The sequence below is a fragment of the Grus americana genome, chromosome 2 (genome assembly GCF_028858705.1).
Source record: "Grus americana isolate bGruAme1 chromosome 2, bGruAme1.mat, whole genome shotgun sequence".
Lineage (NCBI taxonomy): Eukaryota > Metazoa > Chordata > Aves > Gruiformes > Gruidae > Grus > Grus americana.
The window spans coordinates 154,169,881-154,192,790 of record NC_072853.1 but is presented as its reverse complement, the minus strand read 5'-3'; the positions used below and the strand labels follow the sequence as shown (position 1 = coordinate 154,192,790).

The window sequence follows — 22,910 nt, the reverse complement described above, 5'->3', positions numbered from 1 at the left end:
TGACTTTTCTTCACATTCCATCAGTTTATAAAATACTACTTTGTATTCTTACAGGTGAAGTAAAAATGAATTATTTGTGCAAACCTTATGTAGCCATGGTCACAACATACCAAATGGCGGTGTTGCTTGCCTTCAACAACAGTGAAACTGTCAGTTACAAGGAGCTTCAGGATAGTACACAAATGAATGAGAAGGAACTGACAAAAACCATCAAATCCTTACTTGATGTCAAAATGATCAACCATGACTCAGACAAGGTATGCAGTAATGATATAAAAAAGTTTCGTGTGTTCCATCTTGTGATTCTAAGATTTGTTGAGGGCTTTTTTTAATATAAAAGAATTCGCTGTTTGCTTTTTTTCCTCCTAAACTGTATTATGACCCTTGTGAACAATTATAAATCTGCATTTATAAGGAAAGAGACAGGAGGAAGTAGACTGTCTGTGTCATATGGGCTTTCTATGCCTATAACAGCATGGTATGCTGAGAAGGTAATAATGCTAGGACTGTTTATTGTTTCTGTTGCATTTCATCCATATGGCTTTAGACACACTGCTGTTGGAGGGGAGTACTCATTTAAATACACCACTTTCAAAGTTTTACTGAATCATGGGAAGGAGCTTGAGAAGTAAACCAAAGACTCCTACAGAGATCTTAAAAAATACAAAAATAAAAAAAAACAAAAATAAAAAAAAACTTGTGGGATTAAGAGACTGAAATTAACAGCAACCATGTTCTTCCTTGCTGATAGATTACAGGAGGAGGAAGGAGGAGGAAAGGGAGCAAGGAGGGCTTGTGTGAGAGAATTTTTGCTGCAATTTGCCAAACTCTATCATTCCATGAGTTTCATGGAATTCCAGTAATATGTGGGCTTTGTGGTTAAGGGAATGGTTGATACAGGTTCAGTTTCTGACTCTGTCTCATACTTCTGTATGACCTAGGTGAAACCAGTTACCCTTTTTCCCATAGAACAAAGGGCACAGATGTCTGTTATGTACAAAACACTACAGAAGTGCCTGTGCTTACCATACAGACTTCAGCATGTGCTTCCAGCTAGCCCAGAAAGCCCGTTATTCAGACGGTATCAGGCAGAACAAACTGAGATAAGCTGTTAGCTTATGAGAAGAAATCCAAAGCTGCTCTGATAGCTGCTTTTTTTTTTAACCAGGCAAATATTAGAAAATGGAAAGTGAGATCACAAGGAAGATCTGATGCTTGGCTGAAGCATAGGACATGCTTCCAATATCTAGAAATGAGCTCAGGTTGCAACAGTGGCTGGGAAGATGTCTGTTAAACCATGGGTGAAATATAACACTGGGAGCTATTACAGAAAACAGTGAGATTTTTCATAATCTTAGAAAGTTGCCCATTATTTTAAGGATTTACATTTATTAATGCCTGTTGTGTAAGGTTTGCCCAGTTTCTTTAAGCATATGTCACTGAAAAGTGAACAATACAGCTTTCCAACCCGTTTACCTTTTAATGTTTACCACTGCATTTTCTGGTTCTTTAACTTCCAGGCTATTGTATTCAAACATCTCCGCTAATTGTGTTTTCTTTGCAATCCATCCAGCAATGTGAAAGCAGATCTGTAGACAGTATGTCAGCTTACTTATTGAATAAGCCAGTGAACTTTACTGGCTTAAGCAGGGAAATTAAATACACTAACTTCTCTCTACCTGTATCCAAGCCACACAGAAAAGCACAGTGCAGTGTATTAACTGTTGTAGTTTGTTTTCATTTGTTTGATGTATTTTTGAAAGAGAAAAAAAAACTTTTGGCAAAATCTTATTGGTTCATTAGAATCTTTCTTTTTGAGTTCATGCACAACACACAATTTATTTTGGTTTGTACTCAGTGATGTAAGCAGAATAATGCTAAAATTTAATGTTGGCTTATATTTTTTAAAGCTGTTGATCTTTGCCCTTTCATGTTAAATTTTCTGTACTATGCCTGGATATTATATTATTATAATAAAGAATATTTGTTGCAGAACATAAAATTAGAATTAATATTGTTTTGAGTATATATTTAGATAAATATTGACTGCGTTTGCTAAAGTATTTGTGCTTGAGGCAGTCATGGTTTGGCAAGTTTCCAAAGTCTAAGAAGCCCAGTAACTGTATTCTGCTGGAAATTGGTAACACTTGTACAGGCTCTTGCCTGGAAACTGCAAAGATTGGTCAGGTCATCCTGTTAGCTGAATGTAAAAGTGTTTGGACTGCAGGGAATAGTTACCATTTATTGGAAGAAATGGACTTTTACATGTGGAAAAGAACTGAGATTCTGACAGGAAAAAATTAGAAACGTACAGATGGATGTGGAACTGCAGAAGTTGCAGCTTGTCAACTGTTTTTGCTATAACATAACAAAATGCTTAGATGTTTTTCCTTAAATTCTGGAAGGCAATATTAGTAATAGTTGTGAAAGCAACAGCTCTCTCTTGATGTTCTGCCGTAAATAAATGCAAATCCTACTTTCTTTGTAGGGAGAAAATGAGTTTAAATGGAGAGTGTTTGCAACTAAGATATGCTGATGAAGTATTAAAACAGAAATTGCTTTAATCATATTGACTTGTTAACAAAATTCATGTATGTCAGAGTTGATTGTAGTTTTTTCTAAAATAAACTTGTTTTCTAGGTGAGTTAAACCGTAGCTTAAAAAATTGACCTGCTTCAAGTGGCATTTTAGAATTTCCAACTACAAACCTGAAAATGTTGTATGTGTGCAAGCCCCTAACTGTGACTTTCAAAGTAAATTGTTATCATTTTCTGGTTCCATTTCTGTTTTTTTTAAAAAGATTCTTTATTGCAGGAAGATATAGAGGCAGAGTCTACATTTTCATTAAATATGAACTTCAGCAGTAAACGAACAAAATTTAAAATTACTACATCAATGCAGAAAGACACGCCACAGGCAAGTATTCTTTGATGTTTCTAGCCTGAACAGCTTAGGAAGCTTATTTTTCTAAAATTTGGTGTAAGCAGATGTAAGGGTCCCTGTGTAAGATTTACATCACCATAAAGAAATTGTTTAAGTTTAAAGCTTAAGCACTGCAAACTTTTTTGTACTTACAGTATAGGCAGGAGAAGATGGAATAGGGACTAAGAAAGAAGAAAAAGATAAATGAGCTATTCCTCTTGTACAAAATGGGATTGACATTTAACTTCTTATCTAATGACACTTTTTGTTGGTAGTGGTTTTAAAAGTATCTTATTCCAGGAACAGCAGAACCAATCAACTCTGTTTTCCTATGGTTTTGTGTCCTTTGTCAACTAAACTTAACTCCAGTGTTGATAATCTGTGTTCCCTCTGTATCTCCTAAGACATAGGATTTTGTGCAAGAGATGTATGTGCTGCCAAACTCAATACTTTATAATAAATTCTGCCTGCCTTTCTCCCTTGCAAAAGCGCTGGTTTGGATGTCTCTCTCCTACTTTCCTGCTGTTTTTTATGAAACCTGGTATTCTTGATTTATGGAAGTACTTTGCCTGGAATTGAACTTCACCTAGATTTTTGTATTAATTGACCGCTTTCAATGAAGTAAAAAGTATAGATTCAAGATACTTTTTATAAAGTGTTTATTCTTACTGTATTTTAAGCATTACTGTTCTTCCTATATGGCAGGAGATGGAACAGACTAGAAGTGCTGTAGATGAAGACAGGAAAATGTATCTTCAAGCTGCTATAGTTCGTATCATGAAAGCACGTAAAGTGTTGCGACATAATGCTCTTATTCAGGAGGTAAGGCAAAGTCCTCTTCTTAAGCATGAGCTGATGAAAATCTTCAGGATAGGGGTATAACATCTGACCACAAAACTCCCCTGTGTCAAAACTAATACTTAAGTGAAATTAGTGAGAATTTCATTGGAGTCTGCTTTGAACTGCAGTACTGGAGAACTGGCTGTGATCCCTCAATCTTGTAAATGTGTCTTAGCACAAAAGCATTAAGTGCCTCTGTGCTTGCTTTTTCCTGTTGGCTGGTTCTGTGCCGACAGATGCCATATCCTATAAGAATCATTGCCAGAGCTATAAGTTCAGTTGAAAACCTGAGTATGGATAGTCTAGGTATGGAATTTCCACAGAAGCACCTAGCCAATTTTGAGCTCTAATAGTGAAGTTGGATCTTATTCTAATTCATGACTTAAATTTAAAAAGTTGTCTGAGTATGTAGACATGCACTTCTTAATCTCTCTTTTCTGTTAAGTGGTACAGTTGTCTAGATATTTTTAGATTCTAGATTAATGATGTGTGAACTGTCACAGACTGACTGGGAAGGAAGTGCTATTTCTTTCAGTTTTCTCCCACTTTCCCATCTGTGCTAGTTGCCTGCCTAATTGTATTTCTTATTCCAACCTAACCTTTGCTCCTACCAACCAGTTCCCAGTTTTAGTATTCTTAGCCTTCCAAGGCGTTCATTCTTCAGTCTAATTCATTTTTGGGTCTCCTGAGCCTTGCTGGACAGCCTTAGAGTGGACCGGTGGGAGAGGGAGTAAAGATTGCTGCTCTGTTGGACCATTTTGAGCATGGAGGCGGAGAGGCATTCAGTCATTTTGGGATTTGCTGTGTACTTTCTATCTTATGGTGATGGAGGAAACAGTTTACCACACCCACCACTTAATTTTTATTTCTTAATAAGCAGCTACAGAGAGCTTGTAAACCCGGAACTTGCAACGTGAGACATCTTAAAGGTTTTGGATGTTGAAATAGTGCTTGTACACAAACACTCTGAAAGCATATTTGAATATCTAAAAGATGAGGCAGTGTAGATTCTGATTACTTCTCAAAATCTTTGGTTATTTGATTTCCTGTTACTTAAATCATCCGTGCAATTATGATGAAATCCTGTAGGAATTTATGGTTAAAACTAGAAAATGGTAGGCAAGCCCTGCTTTATCTTTGAAAATATTTTTTCTCCCTACTCTCAAATTGTTCAAAAAAGTCTTCAAAGTGTACTTTGCTTGAGACCAGTTTATAAGGGTGGAATAGATCACAAATTTTTATGTTTCTGGTTGCTTCTTCCTTTGTTTAACTCAGGAGGCGCTGACATGCCTCTGCTGCAGTTAGATCTTGCAGTACTCTTGCAGACTAGTACAGTCTATTAACATCAGGAACTTTTTCACTTTGGCATGAAAGGTGAATATCTTGATTGTTACGTGGTTAAAAACTGAGTGGGGAGTAAAGTTGGTGCTCTGTTTATCTATCACCAGCCACATCTACCTGTATTGGGTTTTTTTACCTTAACTTTTAACTAAATTTATGACACTTCTGAAAATCATATCCTTTGTCACTTAGCTGTTAGTTCTCAGTTTTTAATAATACTTATATACTAGGTGGATTAGAGCATTTAAAACTGAAGGCTAGACTTCTAAATAATTGATATCTATACTGCAATATAGTGTGGAGACCTGATGTAGCCTTAAATGAGCAATTGTGAAACCTCAAGCAATAAGGTGAAGTCGTACAAAAATCCATTGGGGTTAATTCTCCTTCTTGTTTGAAGTCTGAATTAATTTATGCCAGTCTCCATGCTGTCTTAGCTGAACTGTTACTGGGACCTGAGCTTGATTCTTTAAAATGTTAGGTGTCTTCCCTGTGGTCTGTGAGACTGTACCCAAACACAACTACAGGCTGGGTGGTGAACAGATTGAGAGCAGCCCTGAAGAGAAGGACTTGGGGGTGTTGGTGGATGAGTAGCTCAGTATGAGCTAGCAATGTGCACTTGCAGCCCAGAAAGCCAACCACATCCTGGGCTGCATCAAAAGCGGTGTGACCAGCGAGTCGAGGGAGGGGGTTCTTCCCCTCTACTCCGCTCTTGCGAGACCCCACCTGGAGTACTGCATCCAGCTCTGGGGACCCCAGTACAAGAAAGACACAGAGCTGTTGGAGCGAGTCCAGAGGAGGCCACGAAGATGATCAGAGGGCTGGAGCACCTCTCCTATGAAGACAGGCTGAGAGAGTTGGGATTGTTCAGCCTGGAGAAGAGAAGGCTCCAGGGAGATCTAATTGTGGCCTTCCAGTACCTGAAGGGGGCCTACAGGAAAGCTGGAGAGGGACTGTTTACAAGGGCATGGAGTGACAGGACAAAGGGTAATGGCCTTAAGCTGAACGAGGGGAGATTCAGATTAGATATAAGGAAGAAAATCTTCACTGTGAGGGTGGTGAGGCACTGGAACAGGTTGCCCAGAGAAGCTGTGGATGCCCCCTCCCTGGAAGTGTTCAAGGTCAGGCTGGATGGGGCTTTGGGCAACCTGGTCTAGTGGAGGGTGTCCCTGCCCGTGGCAGGGGGGTTGGAACTAGATAAGCTTTAAGGCCCCTTCCAACCCTAACCATTCTGTGATTGTATGATATAGATATATTCTTAGGTACTTCAGAAATTAATTGCCAGGTTTTAGAGCAAATTGTGGAGAGACAGGCTTTTGTATACCTAATTCTTAAACACAAATATGAAAATCTCATGTTAAGTGGAAATTTTACCTAGTTATGTGTGCATTGAGCTCAGTAACTTGTTTTGCTTCATGTTGTGTGAATAAGGTCAAACTGCCAGGTGGTTCTGAGTTGAACATGCTCAGCTTTCTCACTAGACTGACCTTTTTTTAAAAATGAATAACCATCACTTCCATTCAACATTTGGAGTATGCATAACTAACTTCTTGGCTGTCCAACTTCCTTTTTTTCCCTGCTAACCTTGTAGTAAGATTTGATTTACTGTCAAGAGCCTTTTTATTTCTTAAAACATTAGTTTCTGATATTGTTACTAATTATGGTGACATATATACATAGTTCTTGTTACTTTCATCATGATGTTTATATTCTCATAAATAATGTATTCACTTAAAATCTGTAGTCTGACTTCTCGAGGAGTAAGAATGAATCTTTTGAAAGGAAGTCTGCTTACTATGAATGGTTAATATTTTCTTGCCTCATTAATGTTTTTTCTGAGATACAGGTGCAGGGTTATACTGTTGCTAGAAATATGATTGAAAGACTCCTAGTCTTAATGTAGTTAGCTCTGATTCTAACAGTTATACTACAGCACCACACATTTCATTTAGGGTGAAGTCTCCCAAGAAAATACTCAGGACCCTTGGTAGACCTGTGTATGTCAGCACGTGGTCTTTGCTGAATTGTTAATTGTCTTATATATGCCCTGGTAGTTTTACTTCTAGCTCCATGCTACAGTCACAGGACAGGGTAGATTTTCCCTTAAAATCAATAAGGTCAGCGGGAGTAGTGAAGGAGAAAGGTCAGTGTGGTCATTCCCTGATTATTTTTGTTTGTTTTATTCTGACCATCAGGTATTTCTATCTATCCTTCTTATTTGTATCATCTTTGATAAAAGAAAAACAAAACCAAAACACCCCACCAATACAAAATTCTATCTTTTGTTCTCCCTGTCCTAAGAAAATATATGAGGTATGATGATGACAATCAGTTTGAGTGTAGGGCTGAAGTTAGGTGAAATCTGAGCAGATGTATTAGCTTGTTAGCACCAAGTTTCTTCTCATTTGTACTGCTGTGGAACATACCAGACCCTTGGCTGCTAGCCCAACAAAACTTGGTCTTTTGAGCTTTTTGTTTGCTTTGCTGGGTGAGTTCTACCTGGTGAGTTCTGTTGGCTCACAGAGGGCTCCAACAAGCTCTAGAGCTGGGACCAAGCCAGCTGTGAGAAGTTGTGAAGAAAACAGGAAATACAGCTGAAATAAAAATCAGTTTCTTTACAGAACAAATGAGAAACTACAGGAAAAATATATTGAGACATTTGAGTGTCTTTTGTTTGCTTCACCATTGCTAGGAAGTAGAAAGGAGAAAGTAATAGTAATTAGCTTTGCTGCAGGTTGGCCAAAAGAGTAAAATGTGAAAAAATTTCCAAGTTGATAGATATGCCTATTCTATTACTACACATCGTTTCCTCCTGTTTTCTACAAGAGTATGAAAAAAAATGAGAACTATTAAGAGACATCTAAAGTTTTGCCTACAGCTGCAGTTTTTTCCATAATGCATATATAGATTTGTTTTTACAATAAGTAATATTTTACTATATATTACAAAGTTCCAGCATAGCCAGATGGAGCTTGCCAAATTGTAGGGCTGTCTTCAATGACTGAAGAAAGAGAGGTTGATCCTGATTGTCTGAAGTGTAGGAAAGGAGATCAGTGTTGGGGGGACTCCATTGACACTTTGCAGGCAGCTGAGCAGTTCCAAAACCAGGTATACAGCACTACTAGGTTAGAACTTACACAAAACACAAGAAATCCAGCTCACATCTCATATCCTGCCAGCCACAACAGCAATGACGTACTGTAACTTTACAAAATGATTACTACTTAGGCTGTGTCTTTTGTGATTAAAAGTGTCATCTAGGGCTTCTCAGCAAATTTTCTGAAAAAGAAGTGGTGTTTTTTCTTGCAAATTTGATTGTCTAGTGCAGTAGAATCTCTGAGGATAGGTTGCATTTTTAATATATTTAAACTGTGCTATTCAAGCATGAATAAGGTCGTCTTATAATATTTAGTCAGATTTTTTTGGTAATTTGCTATGTACCCGCCTCCCTGTCTTCTAAACATGTCTTTTTAATGCTATAAAGAAAGCACAGGTTTCACAAATCTTTATTAAATGAAAATATCTTCTCTATCTTTTGATGATAACAAAAGTGGTGATGGATGAGAAGAAAATGATGTTCAGCTTTAGAGGTAGTTTTGAAAAATACAATCAAGTAAAATTTAACAATTCAGAATTGTATAAACTATTATGAAAAATAAGATTAACACATTCTTTAGGCATTTAATTTCCAAGTAAGACTGCCATAATTTAAACAAAGTTTGAGAGTCCATAAATTAAATACTGCAGAACAATGAAAGTACCTAAACAGAAGTGAAAGTGACCTAGTACAGGGAGAGAAGTCATTTAGCAAAGCCAGCAGGGAAAAGCACATACCATTTTACAAAATTTTCACTTGTGATAATAGTAAAGTGAAGAAATGTGTTAATATTAGATTAATTTTTAACCTGAGTATTTATTTTCATTTGTACCATGACAAATTAAGCAAGCAGACTGAAGAGATCTGGTTAACATGCAGGCAAACTGAATCAACGAGTGAGCAGTCAGTTTAAGTGTCCTGACACTAATGTGTAGAGCAGCTTTGTTGATTTCTATAAATGAACTATTCCAGGTTTATTTAATCCTGTCTTTAAAAGAAAAATATACTGAATTTGCCTTGAAGTCCTTAGCAAATATTTCTATAGCATTTATAACTGTTGTAAATAAAAATAACACAAAAAACATGTCTTTATTTTGCAGGTAATTAGCCAATCAAGAGCTAGGTTTAACCCAAGTATCAGCATGATTAAGAAGTGTATTGAAGTTCTGATAGACAAACAGTACATAGAGCGAAGCCAGGCCTCTGCAGACGAATACAGTTACGTAGCATGATGTTGCTATCCTGCAGGTATGATTGTAAGGAGATCATTGCTGTCACTGTTTGGTGTGTTCCTGTGGGAAGAGGCAGGCCTGTGCCTCCATAATTGGTCACTTGGCAGCCCCTGTTTTTCTGCTGTTTACAACATCACCAGTGCCATGTCATGAGCATCAATGAAAATGCCTATAGATATTTCAAGCTCATGTCATTATGACATTTCTTAAAACTTTACTAAAAGAATGAGTGAGGTATTGCTGAAATGTGGAAAATTGGTTGGGTACCATGCTTTTTTTTTTCCCCCTCCCCTTTCACGTTTGCAGTTGATGTTTTTTAATGTATCTTAAGACAAAGTAAAAAAACAAAAACAAAAAACCTAAATATTGTAATATGACAGATAACCTAATAATTGTATCTACATTAAAATGTAAAAAAAAAAAGACGAACATGATACTGCTGCTTGTCAAATAAAAAAATAAAGTTATATAATGTGTCTCGAATGATTGTAGAAATGGATATAGCATTAATGTCTGTAAATACTATTCAGACCTGGAAGAGTAAAAATAATGTTACGTGTTTGAGTTTTGGACAACCTCAGAAGTAGACCTGACATAAGAACTAATTTATATAAAACTGAATACCAGGTATGTTATGTTTGATGTGATTATAAGAAAAAAATATTTATGGTTAAGTGCACATCTTGTTTTCTTGAGATTAGGCTAACTTACATTCTTAGTGCCTGAAGGCCTACTCTGTGTCTGCTAATCTCACACAGTAGGAAAATGTTACAAGAGAAAATAAACAGACGTTTGAGGGGATTTAAGTAGTGTAGCTCACAAAGAGTTAGGAATGGTTATCATGAACATCAAAGATATAGTTCGGTGGCTTTTGAAACCACCCTGTTAATGGGAAAGAATATAGCAGACAGGTAATTGAAAAATGGTATTTCACTAATGCCTTGGGTAGAAGCATTACATGGATAGGTACCTATGTTTGTTTCCCGAAAACCCATACTGTTTTTTTTTCCTTGTTTTCCCTCCTAACTCATATGAATGTATTTATCATAGTTTGTTTTCCTCTGCCCCAATTAGATTTCTGGCTATTTGGGTGGTACAAGAAATCCATGGGCTATTTCATGTCCTGCGTTGTTCATCAGGGATGGCGTGGTGACTGTTCACTCTCACATAAGCAAAGTGTAATTTTAAAATCTACTGACTCTACCACTGAAAGTAATTGGAGTTTAAGAGCATTAAGCATGTGAACACACTGAATGCCTGCTGCAGAAAAGAGCTTCCTCATGGCTACACCTGCAATTATCATTGACTGGATAAATATTAACTTTAAATGTTCTATTTTTGCCAAATTTTATTTGTGTGCATATAAAAATATATAAGTAGATATATATTATTTGCAGTATTTTTTTAGGTTGTGTGATATTTCATCACCTACTAAAAGTTGACAGATCAAGAATTAATTTTAAAGGAAGAAACCTTTTGAGGGGAGCTCTTTCTTTGTTTTCTTCTAGTTCTTCACTGTATGAAAGGCTTCTCTCTGCCTCTCAGATTGTTGCTGTCTCTTATTTCTTAGGTGGCATCACATTCATATGTCATCTGGAGAGTATGGTAAACTTTCTATAGTTAACTAGGAAACAGGTCAAGAAGTGGTAAAATGTTTTCCTTACGTGGATTTTGCTGAGGGCGAATAAAGGGCAATAAACAATGAAGGGCACTGAACACTTCTTCCATATTTATGTTTTTTTATCCCACTGCACTAAGATCAAGGTTTTTTAAAATGGATTTATGTCTTAAAGAAGTGGGTTTTTTAACTGATCCTAATATGATGCAGTAGGTCGTTGTCTGAAGTGGTAGTTTTGAGTTGTGTATGTGTGTTGGGAGACAGCGCAGGTGCTTACAGTGTCACTAAGTGTAGTAAACAGGAGACACGTTAGCATAGATTTTGACTGGAGCGACTTTTAATCTATTTCAGTGTGAAACATTTCTGTGCTTTACAAAAAGTAATTCATTACTACTTATGACAAAAAATAAAGTAGAGGGTATATTCTATAACACAATAGAAAAAATGTTGCATGAACATTGAATCATCAAATTCTTTCTCCAGAAAACAAACTAAGTGACACCAAAGCTTCTGGAAACAAATGTGTTTTATCTTGTAACTTGTGTATGAGTCAACAGATTTTAAGCTTGTTTCTTCATAAAAGGGTTAATAAAAGCTTTATTTAAATATATATTGCAGTAGCAAAATTTTAAGACTGAGTTTGAAAAAGCCTTAACAAATTTATTTTCAGAATCACTTCACAGACAAAACAAAAACTTTACTGCTCTAGCCCAAACCTGTAAGGTTTTAGCATTACCTTATCTCTGAATTTTTGCATACCTAAAACATCAAAAGTAATATTTTGTTTTTTAGATAAGCATGCTGCTGAGTTGAAACATGTTTAGTGAGTTAAAAACATTCATATATTTCAGGGCAGTTGGCATCCCCAGACAATGTCTTCCGTAATTATACACAGACTCAGTCTTTTCAGTGCCTCTTGGGGAAACATGGCTATAGCTGGGAAACATCTTGAATTCTACTTTATAACTCACACCTTCCCCCTAAGGAAAAAAAGTAGTGCAAAGATGGAGCCCTCTCTAGCTGGGTTGGGTCATTGCAGTCATCGCTGGCACACAGTGATGGAGCATATAGTGTAGTGCTACAACCTGGCAACTCGATACATCTGGCAAGTGTCGTCTCAAAATATAAAGTGCTAATGGGCATCAACAGGAGAGGCAAATTATAAAAAGAGAAGACATCCAAAAATGCCATGCGTGTTTAATTTTTCGCTAGAAGAAACTGGTATAATTGTACATATTCATTCTAAGCCTGTTAACATGTATGGTTTAACATACATAGACCTGCTAGTTTATTGGGGGCTGTACAGCTGAGTCTGGAAACATAATTATTGCATACATCTCATACATTTCTAATACCAAAATGCATTTTACCTCTAGTATTGAGTGTTCTTGATCATTCTTATGTCAACTGAAAATGTATTTCTGTGATGTATTAATTTGTCTTCAGATTGATTATCTCATTCTAGGAAAGAAAAATGTGTTGCTGTATTCAGTGTGCTCATACATACAGCGCTGCTGGAGCTATAAAATGTAGTTAAATCACCAGAACATGAGAAAACAGTTTTCAAAGCAAAGAATATCATTACTTTTTAAGAAACCTTTCAACGAGTGTATCACTTTTCCAAATAAGCAGCAGAGTGATATCTCACAGCTATTCTTAGCCATTTCTTATCCTTAAAAAAGTTAATTTGAAAAGCAACTCTTACAACATAGTATTGATTCTTGAGCAGAAAAATTCTTTGTACCCTAGGGCAAATATGTTAGGACTGTCCATGCTTTACAAATATTGTAAGTACCTAGAGTTACTTAGATTAAGTTATTACAGTCTATGAAAGCATATTCTCCAGAAGCAATTGTTCTTGCACTGAGTATTTTATCTTACTGCAAATCTGAAGTTACCCTAACTCGCTTACGGTAAGTTGTACTGCACTTCCTTGCTGATAACAAAACCGAGTATTTGCAAGTTGTCAGGCTAAAGAAGGATCAAAACATTGGGCATAATAATTCTAAACAATGCAAGACTTTGCTAAACACAAGTATGTGTGTGTGTGGTTTTAAAGAGGGAGGGTGAACAAATATGATAGTAAAAGTAACTAGACGTGTGTAGCTTGGATGTGCATTTCTTATTGTCTCCATTCTGTAGAATTCACAATTGCATCAATAAGGGAAGCAAAAGGAGAGAGGAAGACGAGGAGTCTGGCCAGTTGGCCTCCCTTTTAGAAATACTAGAGTTGTATTTTTGTGTTCTTCGTCTTTGAATAGTTTAAAAATGCTTATGTTGATTAACAAGATTACTATGTAGTTCAGCATTGATGATTAATTGTCATGCAGTTGAGGAAGAAGTGTGCTAAAGTATTCAAAGCAGCAGTGCATTTGGCCTAGCCAATGTGTTGGTGCTGATCCCGTCAACTCTCCCAGGAGCATGCAGCACCAGGCTTGAAAGCTCCCTTAGTCTCCCCAGTAAGTCCGGTCTTGCATGTGCATCTGAGAAGTAGAGGACTCTTCTAAGCCTGAGAAGTAGTACGAGGCAAGACAAAAGGTATTGTTAGTCACTCCTAAGACAATTCTGGTAGTTGAGGGAATTACTTCCACCATTCATTTCTACACCCTCTTTATGACCCTTGTGACTGAAAGCTGTCAATGGTGATTTAAGTGAAACTGAAAAGCTCACTTGTTTGGTTGCTTTGACATTAACACTGGTAAGTTCCTCCTGCTCAGCTGAAGAAGGTAATGGGTGTGTGCATTGCTAGTCTGTTACAATACCAAGTAAGAACTTTACACCTGAGCCACTGGTGAATTTGCTGTATATGAACCCTTTCCAGAGCTTGTGGACAAGCCAGAAATCTCCTCTGGTATTTTATACTGATACTAACTTTGTGTGTCCTTCCTTCCACTTTTCCACTGAGATAAATAAAATTATACACTGGTGTTTCTATAAATATTGCTCTCCTAATCTTTTCTGATGTAGTGTTCTATACCAGGAACAGAAAACCATGTACTTGGGGACTGCAGAACATAAAGTAGGATGGATGAAGCACCTCCCAATGTCTGTATGGCCAAGGGACTGATTCTTTCATTCTGACTGTTGTCCAACCAAACGTTTGATGTTTTAGTGTTTACAGGAGCAATGGATACATAAGGAGATTGTTAGGCGTGTTTTCATCTGAAAGAGGCCTTGTTCTTAGCATAATCATATGGTAAACACTGTAATTATCACCTTTTGGTGGAAGCTGGTGGTTCTGATGTATGTCAAACTTTTTTTCCAGCAAGCTGCAAGCAGTAGCACTGTAGCTGCCAACAGTTATTGGAGTGGTTTGAGGACAGTTTTGAAACTTGGCAGGTTCCTGTTGCCTGTCTTTTAGTGTTGGTTATATCATCTATAACTTCCTAGGTATATATGATAAAAAGTGTAATACTTCTCAGGAAGTTTTTCACATTATGCTGAACAGTTTCAGTTTCATAAAATGTACTTGGGGGCTGTTTTCTTAAAAACTCCATGCTTAGGTCCATTGTCCTTTCTTCTTTCTGGCCACCAGCTTAATAGAATTCAAAACTTGAGTTTGAGAGAATTAAAAAAAAATCTAAACTTCATGATATTATGAGTCATCTGTGTATTTGAAGCCAGTTCAGAATGTTTCATGGGATTTGTTTTAAGCAAAGGCAGGCATTTGGCTCCTTCAGAGTGGCGAGATCCATGGAGTGAGGTGCTGCCTAGAACTAATCAAGACGAAACTGTTGGTGGAAGGGTATGAACGGTCTACTGACGCTTTGGAGGTTGATCTAGTGTGTCTGTCTGCACGGGATCCAGCACATCACACGTTTTCTTCAGGGTTTGTTGTGTTTTAAAAAGAGACCATAAGTAGTGATGCCCGTGGGCATTCAAGAAACAGGAGCCCTGGCCTTTTTGATGAGTCTGTTGTCATTCTTTCCTTGACCAGGAGTCCCTCAGTCTTGCCCAATAAGGCAAGCAAGGCCTATTACCTCTCTTGGATGTGTACAAACTTAAATTGGCTTGAAGGTAAATCAGCCAAAAGGGATGAACTCTTACATGCTTCCCAAGGCTTTTTGTGTAATTTTGATTGCGATGTTCAGGGGACTCAAAAACAATAATTGGGACAAGGGATCTGTAACTTTGTGATGAAGATATTCCTGTGGGAGCTGGGGCTGTGGGTTCCAGTCAGTGCGTTGGTACACTAAAGATGAGCCATCCGCTTCTCAGTGCAGAAGAAAAGCAGCAGTGGCCAGAATTTTGTATGCAACCTTCCTCCTCTGTGTGTGTTGATGTCTGTGATAGACTTAAGTGATAGCTAGTGATCTGGTTATGGGCAGCTAGTTACTGGTAATGAATGAGTATGTGAACATTTAAGTTTCGGGGCCATCTCACCATCTGGGGACTCAGAAAGACTTGGAAATTAGGCTTGCAGAGCTACCTTTTTGGATTTGCACATATGTTCTGCCTGACTGCCGTCTGAAGCAGTGAAAATGAGTCATGTGAGTCTCACCTGTAACCTCGTCTCAGTGATTCCAGGTAAAATTCTTTCCCTTCCCCCGAGTGGGTGTCTGCTGCCACATGTTTTAGTGTACTGGTAATGATGTATCTCAGCCTTGTAGCCACAAATTGAAGGGAATAGATGTACACCCACAAAGCATGCACTGCCTAAATTCTGAGTCATGGCCGTGAATCAGAGATGTGCCCATTGCAGCTGGTGAAAGAGATTTGGGAAGACGTAACGTTCCTGTTGAGAACAGCTTTAGTCCCATTTTGGGCTAAGGAAACCCATCTGTGTGCAAGTAGACTCTAGCCTTAAGAAACCTCTATCCATTGAGAAGATCCCGCAAATTAATACCTGTCATCCATTTTTGAGTAAAGTAATCAAAAAATTACACCAGCTGCTCCTCAGCCCTCTCTCCTCAAGGCGATATCCTTGCCTGTTTTGGATGCCTTCCCTCTTTCAGAGCACTGGGTAGTTAATTTTTAAAAATGTGTATTTCAAAATAGGTGTATATAGTTTTGACACAGAGGATGGAAGAGAAATGGAGCTTGTGTCACTGAGTGATACTGGTATTTACTTGGTGGAAAGAGGCAAGTGGGGACAGGTATTGTGTGGTCCTGAACAACAGCCTGGCAGTTGGGGCAAAAGAGTGTGGGGTTTTGCATGTGGACTGACAGACCCTCTTTATTCTTTCCCACACCCAGGCACAACCTTTGAAATGCAGACTTGACAGGCAGAGCTGGAATATCTGCTCCTTCCCTTCCTGGTGCAGCTCCCGTGAGCGTAAGGGCTACGTGTCCGGACAAGCCTTGCTTTGCCAACCGGTCCGTAGGGAAAGGTAGCGCCGTCGCCCTGCTTGCAGGGGAGGAAGTGTTGGGAGCGAGGCGGGCGGAAGAGGATTTACGGGTGGCAAAGGAGGGTGTGATCTGTGCGGATTTAATTCTAACATAGGGACAACGATCATAAACTGTAGGTATAAAATTGCCAAGAAGCATGGGATAAAGTTCTCACTAGTCTCTTATCTGAGGTGGCTCAGGAAACTGTAGGTTATAGGGGTCGTGTGCTATGACAAAGGTGGAAATACGGCAGGTAAAGTTGCTGCTTTGCTTTTGCCTTTTTTTGGTTGGTTTATAAGTCCTTTTGTAAAATAAAATACAGCCCTAGGAAAAGTATGTTTGAAGAAGTTTATTTTGGAGGGGGTGTTGTGGGATGTTTCATTCACGTTTCCTGCTGATGCAGACTCTGGGCTTTGCATCTTCCAGAATTTCCCTTCCACGCTGTCTGAAATGGCCATCGTGCTGTTCCACAGCTGTAGCAGCGGTTGGTTGGCTGAGCAGCTCCCGACACGGGAAAGTTGTTTCTCTTTGCAGGGGCTGTTCTTGCTGCGTACGCCTTCTCCCTGCATCGAGCTCTTCTTTCTTGCCATACCCTTTTAGGCTTCGTTGCCCAGTTAGTATGTTTTGTATATGACAATCATACATAGTGCCTTAAAGTTTTTGTTTTTGTTTTTTTTTTTTTAAATCTGTGTTTATGAAGCTATGTCATGAGGTTCTACGCCTATGTCTGCTTTTGTAACAAGCAGTTTGGCCTAGCCTTCCTTAGAATGTGATTTTATTATTGTCATACTCCTGAGAGCTCTGGGATACTTAAACCAGGTTTTCTTCAGGAGTTTGTCACTCGTCATTTCTGATAGATGGCTGGTTTTGACACCAATTATAAAACTAAAAATCACATTACATCCCATCCATGCCAGCTAGGGTTTTGATGCCACTGCTACAGAGCACTGCAAACCATCGATTAGTGCTTCATGGGCTAGAGAGTAGTATTTTGAAATAACTTTTTGTTGTCCTTAGCAATCCTTTGGGGGTTATTTTCTTCATTTTTGTGTGTGTAAAATGCTTGTGAAAACCTTCACTTAGCTACGTACTAGTTAGAGTATGGACAACATAAATGCAAACTGCTTTTCAAGCCATCATCTGCAGTGATGGAGGAAGCAACTGTGACAGGACGGCTGCATTCATCCTCTGCTGGAGGCTACAAAGACTTTCAGAGATTTTAGAGTAGTTGTGTTCAATAACAACTGCTCTGAAATCACTGGTTGGAGAAGTTGCAGCATGGAAGGGAGAGATCCTCCACACTGTTTGGGTTTCACACAAGTTAATTTCTTCACTCAGCAGAATCATTGGCTCATTGGGAAAATTTGGGGAAGGTGGCAGGAAACTATCAAACCTGCTCGGGGCAGTTACCATCAGGGGGCTGTTCTCATCTTTCCTGAAGCCGCTGGTACAGCGTGATTCCCCTGCTAGCTCTGCAGCAGCATCGCTCTCTTAATTTAATTGCGACTGCGTGGAAACGTGGGTGCTTTCATTAAAATCTATCATTATAGCAGAATCTCTGCTATTACTGGAGACTTTCCAGCCCTAGCGCCTGTGTGGGGAGAGCAGTGTGACCACACGTACCTCCGAAAAGGTGAAATATTGGGAAGACAAAGATGAAGAAATTAAAACCTATCGCTTCTCCTTGGTTAGCACGAAGGTCTTTGGGGTGCGGGAGCCCGTTGGCACGGCAGAGGCGCCACCGCAGCCCGCTGCCAGCAGAGGTAGCTGCAGCAGCCGAACCGGGCGGCGCGGGCTGGTTCCTCCCTGCCCTCCCCAGCTCCCGGCTGCGAGCGTTCGGCTGCTCCCAGAGCCGCTTTCCCGCAGCAGCAGCCGTCCCTTCTTCTTACCGACATGTTGTAGGAGAGGAAGTATTCTCCTCTGTGGAGTCAGTATTCAGGAGATGCTTCAGCAAGGCGAGCTGTCCGTGGGGTAGAGCAAGGAGAACGGGAGAGCTTAGAGGGCGCAGGACGTTACGGAAACAGACTGGAACTGGTGCACGCGCGCTTGGGAGGTGGGAAGAGAGGGTCCAGCTGGTGCTTATGGTGCCCATCTGGTGCCATGTGCTTATGGTGTTTGGGGTGGGACTGAAAGTTAGGATGGGATGGACTTCAGCTGAGACAGCTGCAACCTTTTAGCAAATTTGGGTGGGAGGGTAAAAAGGGGAAGATGCTTTGCATCCTGATCAAATGCCTTCTCCGAGCAAGGGTACTGCAGGTTGCAGAAAAATGTACCTTGTTTTTCTACTAGAATCTTTCTGGGTGGAGGCAACCACTGTTCTTGCAGGAAGAGGAGGCCTGGGGAGCGCTGCGGTTTTGAAGGGTATTGATCATCCTCTTGCCAAGGCAGAGAGGGAGGGACGAGCGCTGAGAAACAGGATGGCTCTGAAGCTGTTCACTGCCAAATTACCGTTGCGGTAGAAGGGCTCTAGCAAGGTGGGGGAAGATACAGTTTGGGGATTTAAGGGTGTATGAAATAGAGGAATAGACAGACGCAGAGCTAGTGGTACAAAAATACTTGCTGTGTTTTGATGTGTTTTGTCTAGGGTGGGAGAAAACCCTAACCTACAATTTTCAGCTGGGCAGCTTGTAAGCACAAGTACAGGTAACAAATGAGAAACTTTTTGTTTGATTCCTCATAACTTACTACTCTCCTAATATCCTTGCTGCTGAGTTCTTGTTAGCTGCTTCCTCAACCCCAAACCTTCTTCCTTTGCGTGGTGTGTGGAGTATCTGAGGGTATGAGCTTTTAAAGCCTGATTGGAAATAAAGGGCTCCTCAGTTGAGGATGGTGTATTGGAGTGAAATGTGGGATCTAAACTTGATTGGAGGATGAAGCTAGAAATAGTGAAAGCAATGAGGGTTCCAGGTGCAGATACCAAACTTTCTTTCCAAACTTTTCAAAATGGGTTAGCAGTGCTGTATGTGAGTCCTGAGTGGGAGAAGCCCCGAAGCAGAGGAACAGACCGGGAATGGAGCCAGGGACTCTGTACCTGTCTTACCATTTGAAATAAGCTACAATGAATTGTCGGGGGGGGGGGGGGGGAAGGTGTGACAGTAGAAAACAGATGTAATAAATCCTGTCATTAGGAGGCTAGCACTGCACTGCTTAATGCCTCCTTTATGGTTTTAAGGTTCCTGTCTGAATTCTGTTTGCTTTTCCTTAGTGTCTTTATGGGTTTGGGTGTTTTTTTTCCCAAAGCAAATATTAAGAAAGAATTTTTAGGTGTCTGGATCTAGTAATCTGGTTGGAATATATAGGACAATCTTGTGCTGAGAAAAAGATTTTAACCAATTCTGTTACAGAATACTTGTTTTCATAGATTCATCTGTATTTTCAGCACACTAGCTGAAATAACTTTCAGCATTTTGAACATTGGCATGGTAAAGTGTATTTACTGATACCTACACAAAATCACCTTAGCTACAAGGTTCCTGCTTGTGTGAAGGAGCGGTTCAATCGAGCGTGGTTAGGCAATGTGCCTCTTCGGTGGCATTGCGAGCCTTTTGTGTGTAAAGTTCAACTTCCAGGTAGAACATCAGCTATATATTTTGCAAACGTCTTTTGTTTTTGCGAAGAAGAGGAAATATGACTTTAATGCTGACTGATAATATCTGAGTTTATAGAACATTAATTCTTGAGATCTGAAGTAGAAAATAAGAGTTACAACTTCTCAAATTAATTAAATATAAAATCCATCTAGTAAAGCTGCATGTTTTTCAAACTTAATAAAACCCCTTATCTCTATTTCTTCAAAACCTTGAAGAGCATATTCTAACTAGACTAAAGTTCAGATATTGCTGAGAAGTTCTGGAGTTGCCTGTGGCCAGTTAATTATCCAGGGGTTTTTGGTAACAGTAATTATTGTGTCAGAACAATTATTAGTTACAGTTTCTGACTGGACTGCCCTTTAAGCTTTACTTAATTTTACTTGGATTTTGTACTTTTTTGCCATTATTATGCATGAATGAGATGCAAAATCTGAAATCTGTGTTCTGCCTGAGTTAGGTCAAAAACACGCACATCCGTTTGCTTTCCCTGAAAAGCACTTTTTTAAAAAGATATTATATATGGATGCTAAGTACTTTCCAGTTAAATGCCCTCAGCATGATGCAGTAAACTTAGTAGGAAACACTTTATAACCGTCCTATGGAAGCTAGTGTACTGTGCTGATGGGAACTGAAGATACATGAGTACGGGGAACCAAGAAGGGATCCTGGTTTGGTGGGCTGGTCACTCGTGTAGAAGTGGGGAGGCCTGAATGCACGTTTTGGCTCCCAGGTGACATCTTTTTCTCCAGTCAAAACAAGCCTTGAAGAAATCCAGGAACGTGTCATGGCGCTAAGCAATTCTGGGTACGCACTGTGGTGGGCAGTGCTGTGGATCTGGAGAAATGTGTAGGTGCGTTTGGGAGCAGAAGCCAGGACTTGCCCCAGGTGGCCTAGAGATGGAAGCGCACTTTCTGTCTGGCCCGGTGGGGTCCTGAATTCCTTTGTGCTCGGCAGCGTGGCTTCAGTAACGGGAGCGGAGGGGGCTCACTCCCAAATTAACCTTTAGCTAGGTGCCCCTGAGAGGCTGCTTTGAATTACCTCGGGCTCAGTGTAGGGACCTGAGCCTGGGTCTTCCCCTGTCTGGGTGTATGTTCTAACCACCAGGCTGTGAAGTAAAAGGGGGAGGTGAGAAGGTTGCTGGCTTCCTCGGGCTCTATTTTAAAAGGACATATCTGCCATCAGTGCGCTTTGTAGGGTGCCTAATCTTGTTGTGTGCTCTGAAAACACCTATCAGATTGAGCCCCGTAGGGGACTTGAACGGACTGGGGAGCCTGCGGCGGCTGCAGAGCTGAGCTGTTCAGCCCTGCTGAGACTGAGGCGGTTCTGGGCACGCACAGAGGTGAGACACCACCTATCTGGAACGTCTGAAAATAAAAAAAAAAAAGTAAGGTGCCTCTCCTTATGAGCTTTCAGGATCACACTTTTTGTCACTATTGGATTTAGCTTGATGATATGGCATGATATTTTAATTTTGAATAAACCTTGCCCTAATAAAGTCAATCCCCATCTCTGTGAGAAGCAGAGGTTTTGGGGTTTTTTTTTCTTGATAACATGCGGCAAAGGTCTTGAACAAATTTTCATGGGCAACTTCCACGGTTGGATTAGTGCCCTCATTCAATCAGAGCGAGCAAAATACAAACCCTAGGCAGAGCTAAACTACAAAGTGGAGGAGATTTTGACAATGCTAAATAGAGTGAAAGCACCAGGAGGAAAATATCTGAAATCCTCTTATATGATTATTAAAACAAAAACACACACACATTAAATTAGCAAAGTCTTAGACTGGGGTGGCACAGGAACTGGCAAGAGCACAGCCTGTTCTAGTTGGATGCTTTGTTTGCTATTAGTTGGAAGCGGTAACAAAGCAAATATTTCAGGACCCTTTGTAGGTCTCTGCGTGAGCTGGCCATGAGCGCATTGGGCACTTTCTCCTTCACAGCACTGCTGATCCCAGCTACCTGGCAGCTCCTTGCGCTGCCCCTCTCTAGTTACACGTTCTCTCTTCTCTCCCTCCAGGTTCTTAAGAAACTTCATGCTCGTCTCTTCTTCCCAACCCTTGTCCACTGAACTTCTTAGCCTTTCTGCCCAAATCCACTTTCTCATCTACAGTTGCACCTGTGTCTGTGCTGTGGATTTCCTTGAGTTATCATACCCGCTCAGGCATCTTGTTTGCTTGCGCTGGCTTTCTGTGCGTGCCTGCCTTAGCACTGCCACCGGACAATGGTACGTGCAACTTCACTAGAGTCTGTGCTAGCGTTAATGCAAACTTTTAGAAACAGATTAAAAAAAAAATCTCAAGGAGTGCCAGCTCACCTTCTGGCTTCTTTCTTTAGCAGCTACTCAATGGCACCTGCAACCCTTTTCAGCAAAAATGATAACATTAATCACCGTAGGTCCCCCAGTAGGAGACTAGGTTGCTGAAGGTATATGAGGCTGTCTGAGAATACATGGTGGGACAGCGCAGTGTATGTTTCAGGCTGTTCCAGTTAATGTTAATCTCCTTTCCACTGCCATGTATGGAACCTTACAGGTGAGGAATGACTTTAATTATGGGTAAATTGCGTCTAGTTCATGGGGCTGAGGCCAGTGCGTATACTCAGAAGGCACATTGAAATAAACATGCATAAAATTGCACGAGAAAATGAAAACCTGTGTGAGAGGAGCTAAGGGGAAAATAGAGAGACTGAAGCTGAACGGCAGAATGCATACCATTAGATTTGCCAGGCCAGGTTCATACGCGTTCTCTTTCCCAAAAGGAAACACCTAGGTAGATGAGAGAATTTGGCTTACAGGCTTTAATCCAAAAGCTTATTAGGCAAATCATAAAGATTTGATAAAAAACTACCAGATACTGCAGTACGAGCAACTTGGCTCCGCCGCGTACCTGCTGATGGCTTGGAGCGTGGTGGCAGCTCCTGAGTGTCTTTACTCCTCGGATTATT

At 39.9% G+C, this 22,910-nt stretch overlaps 1 protein-coding gene across 5 annotated transcripts in view; it reads left to right on the top strand.

Moving 5' to 3' along the window:
* CUL2 (cullin 2) overlaps positions 1 to 9,908 on the top strand; it is a 53,127-nt gene extending 43,219 nt beyond the window's left edge. For all 5 annotated transcript variants that reach the window (XM_054814398.1, XM_054814399.1, XM_054814400.1 and 2 more), the window contains 4 exons: positions 55 to 257; positions 2,815 to 2,916; positions 3,628 to 3,744; positions 9,301 to 9,908. In XM_054814398.1, coding sequence (XP_054670373.1) covers positions 55 to 257; positions 2,815 to 2,916; positions 3,628 to 3,744; positions 9,301 to 9,432 — 554 coding nt within the window. In that variant the 3' untranslated portion in view covers positions 9,433 to 9,908. The remainder of the gene's footprint in view (positions 1 to 54; positions 258 to 2,814; positions 2,917 to 3,627; positions 3,745 to 9,300) is intronic.
* Positions 9,909 to 22,910: the final 13,002 nt, after the last annotated feature.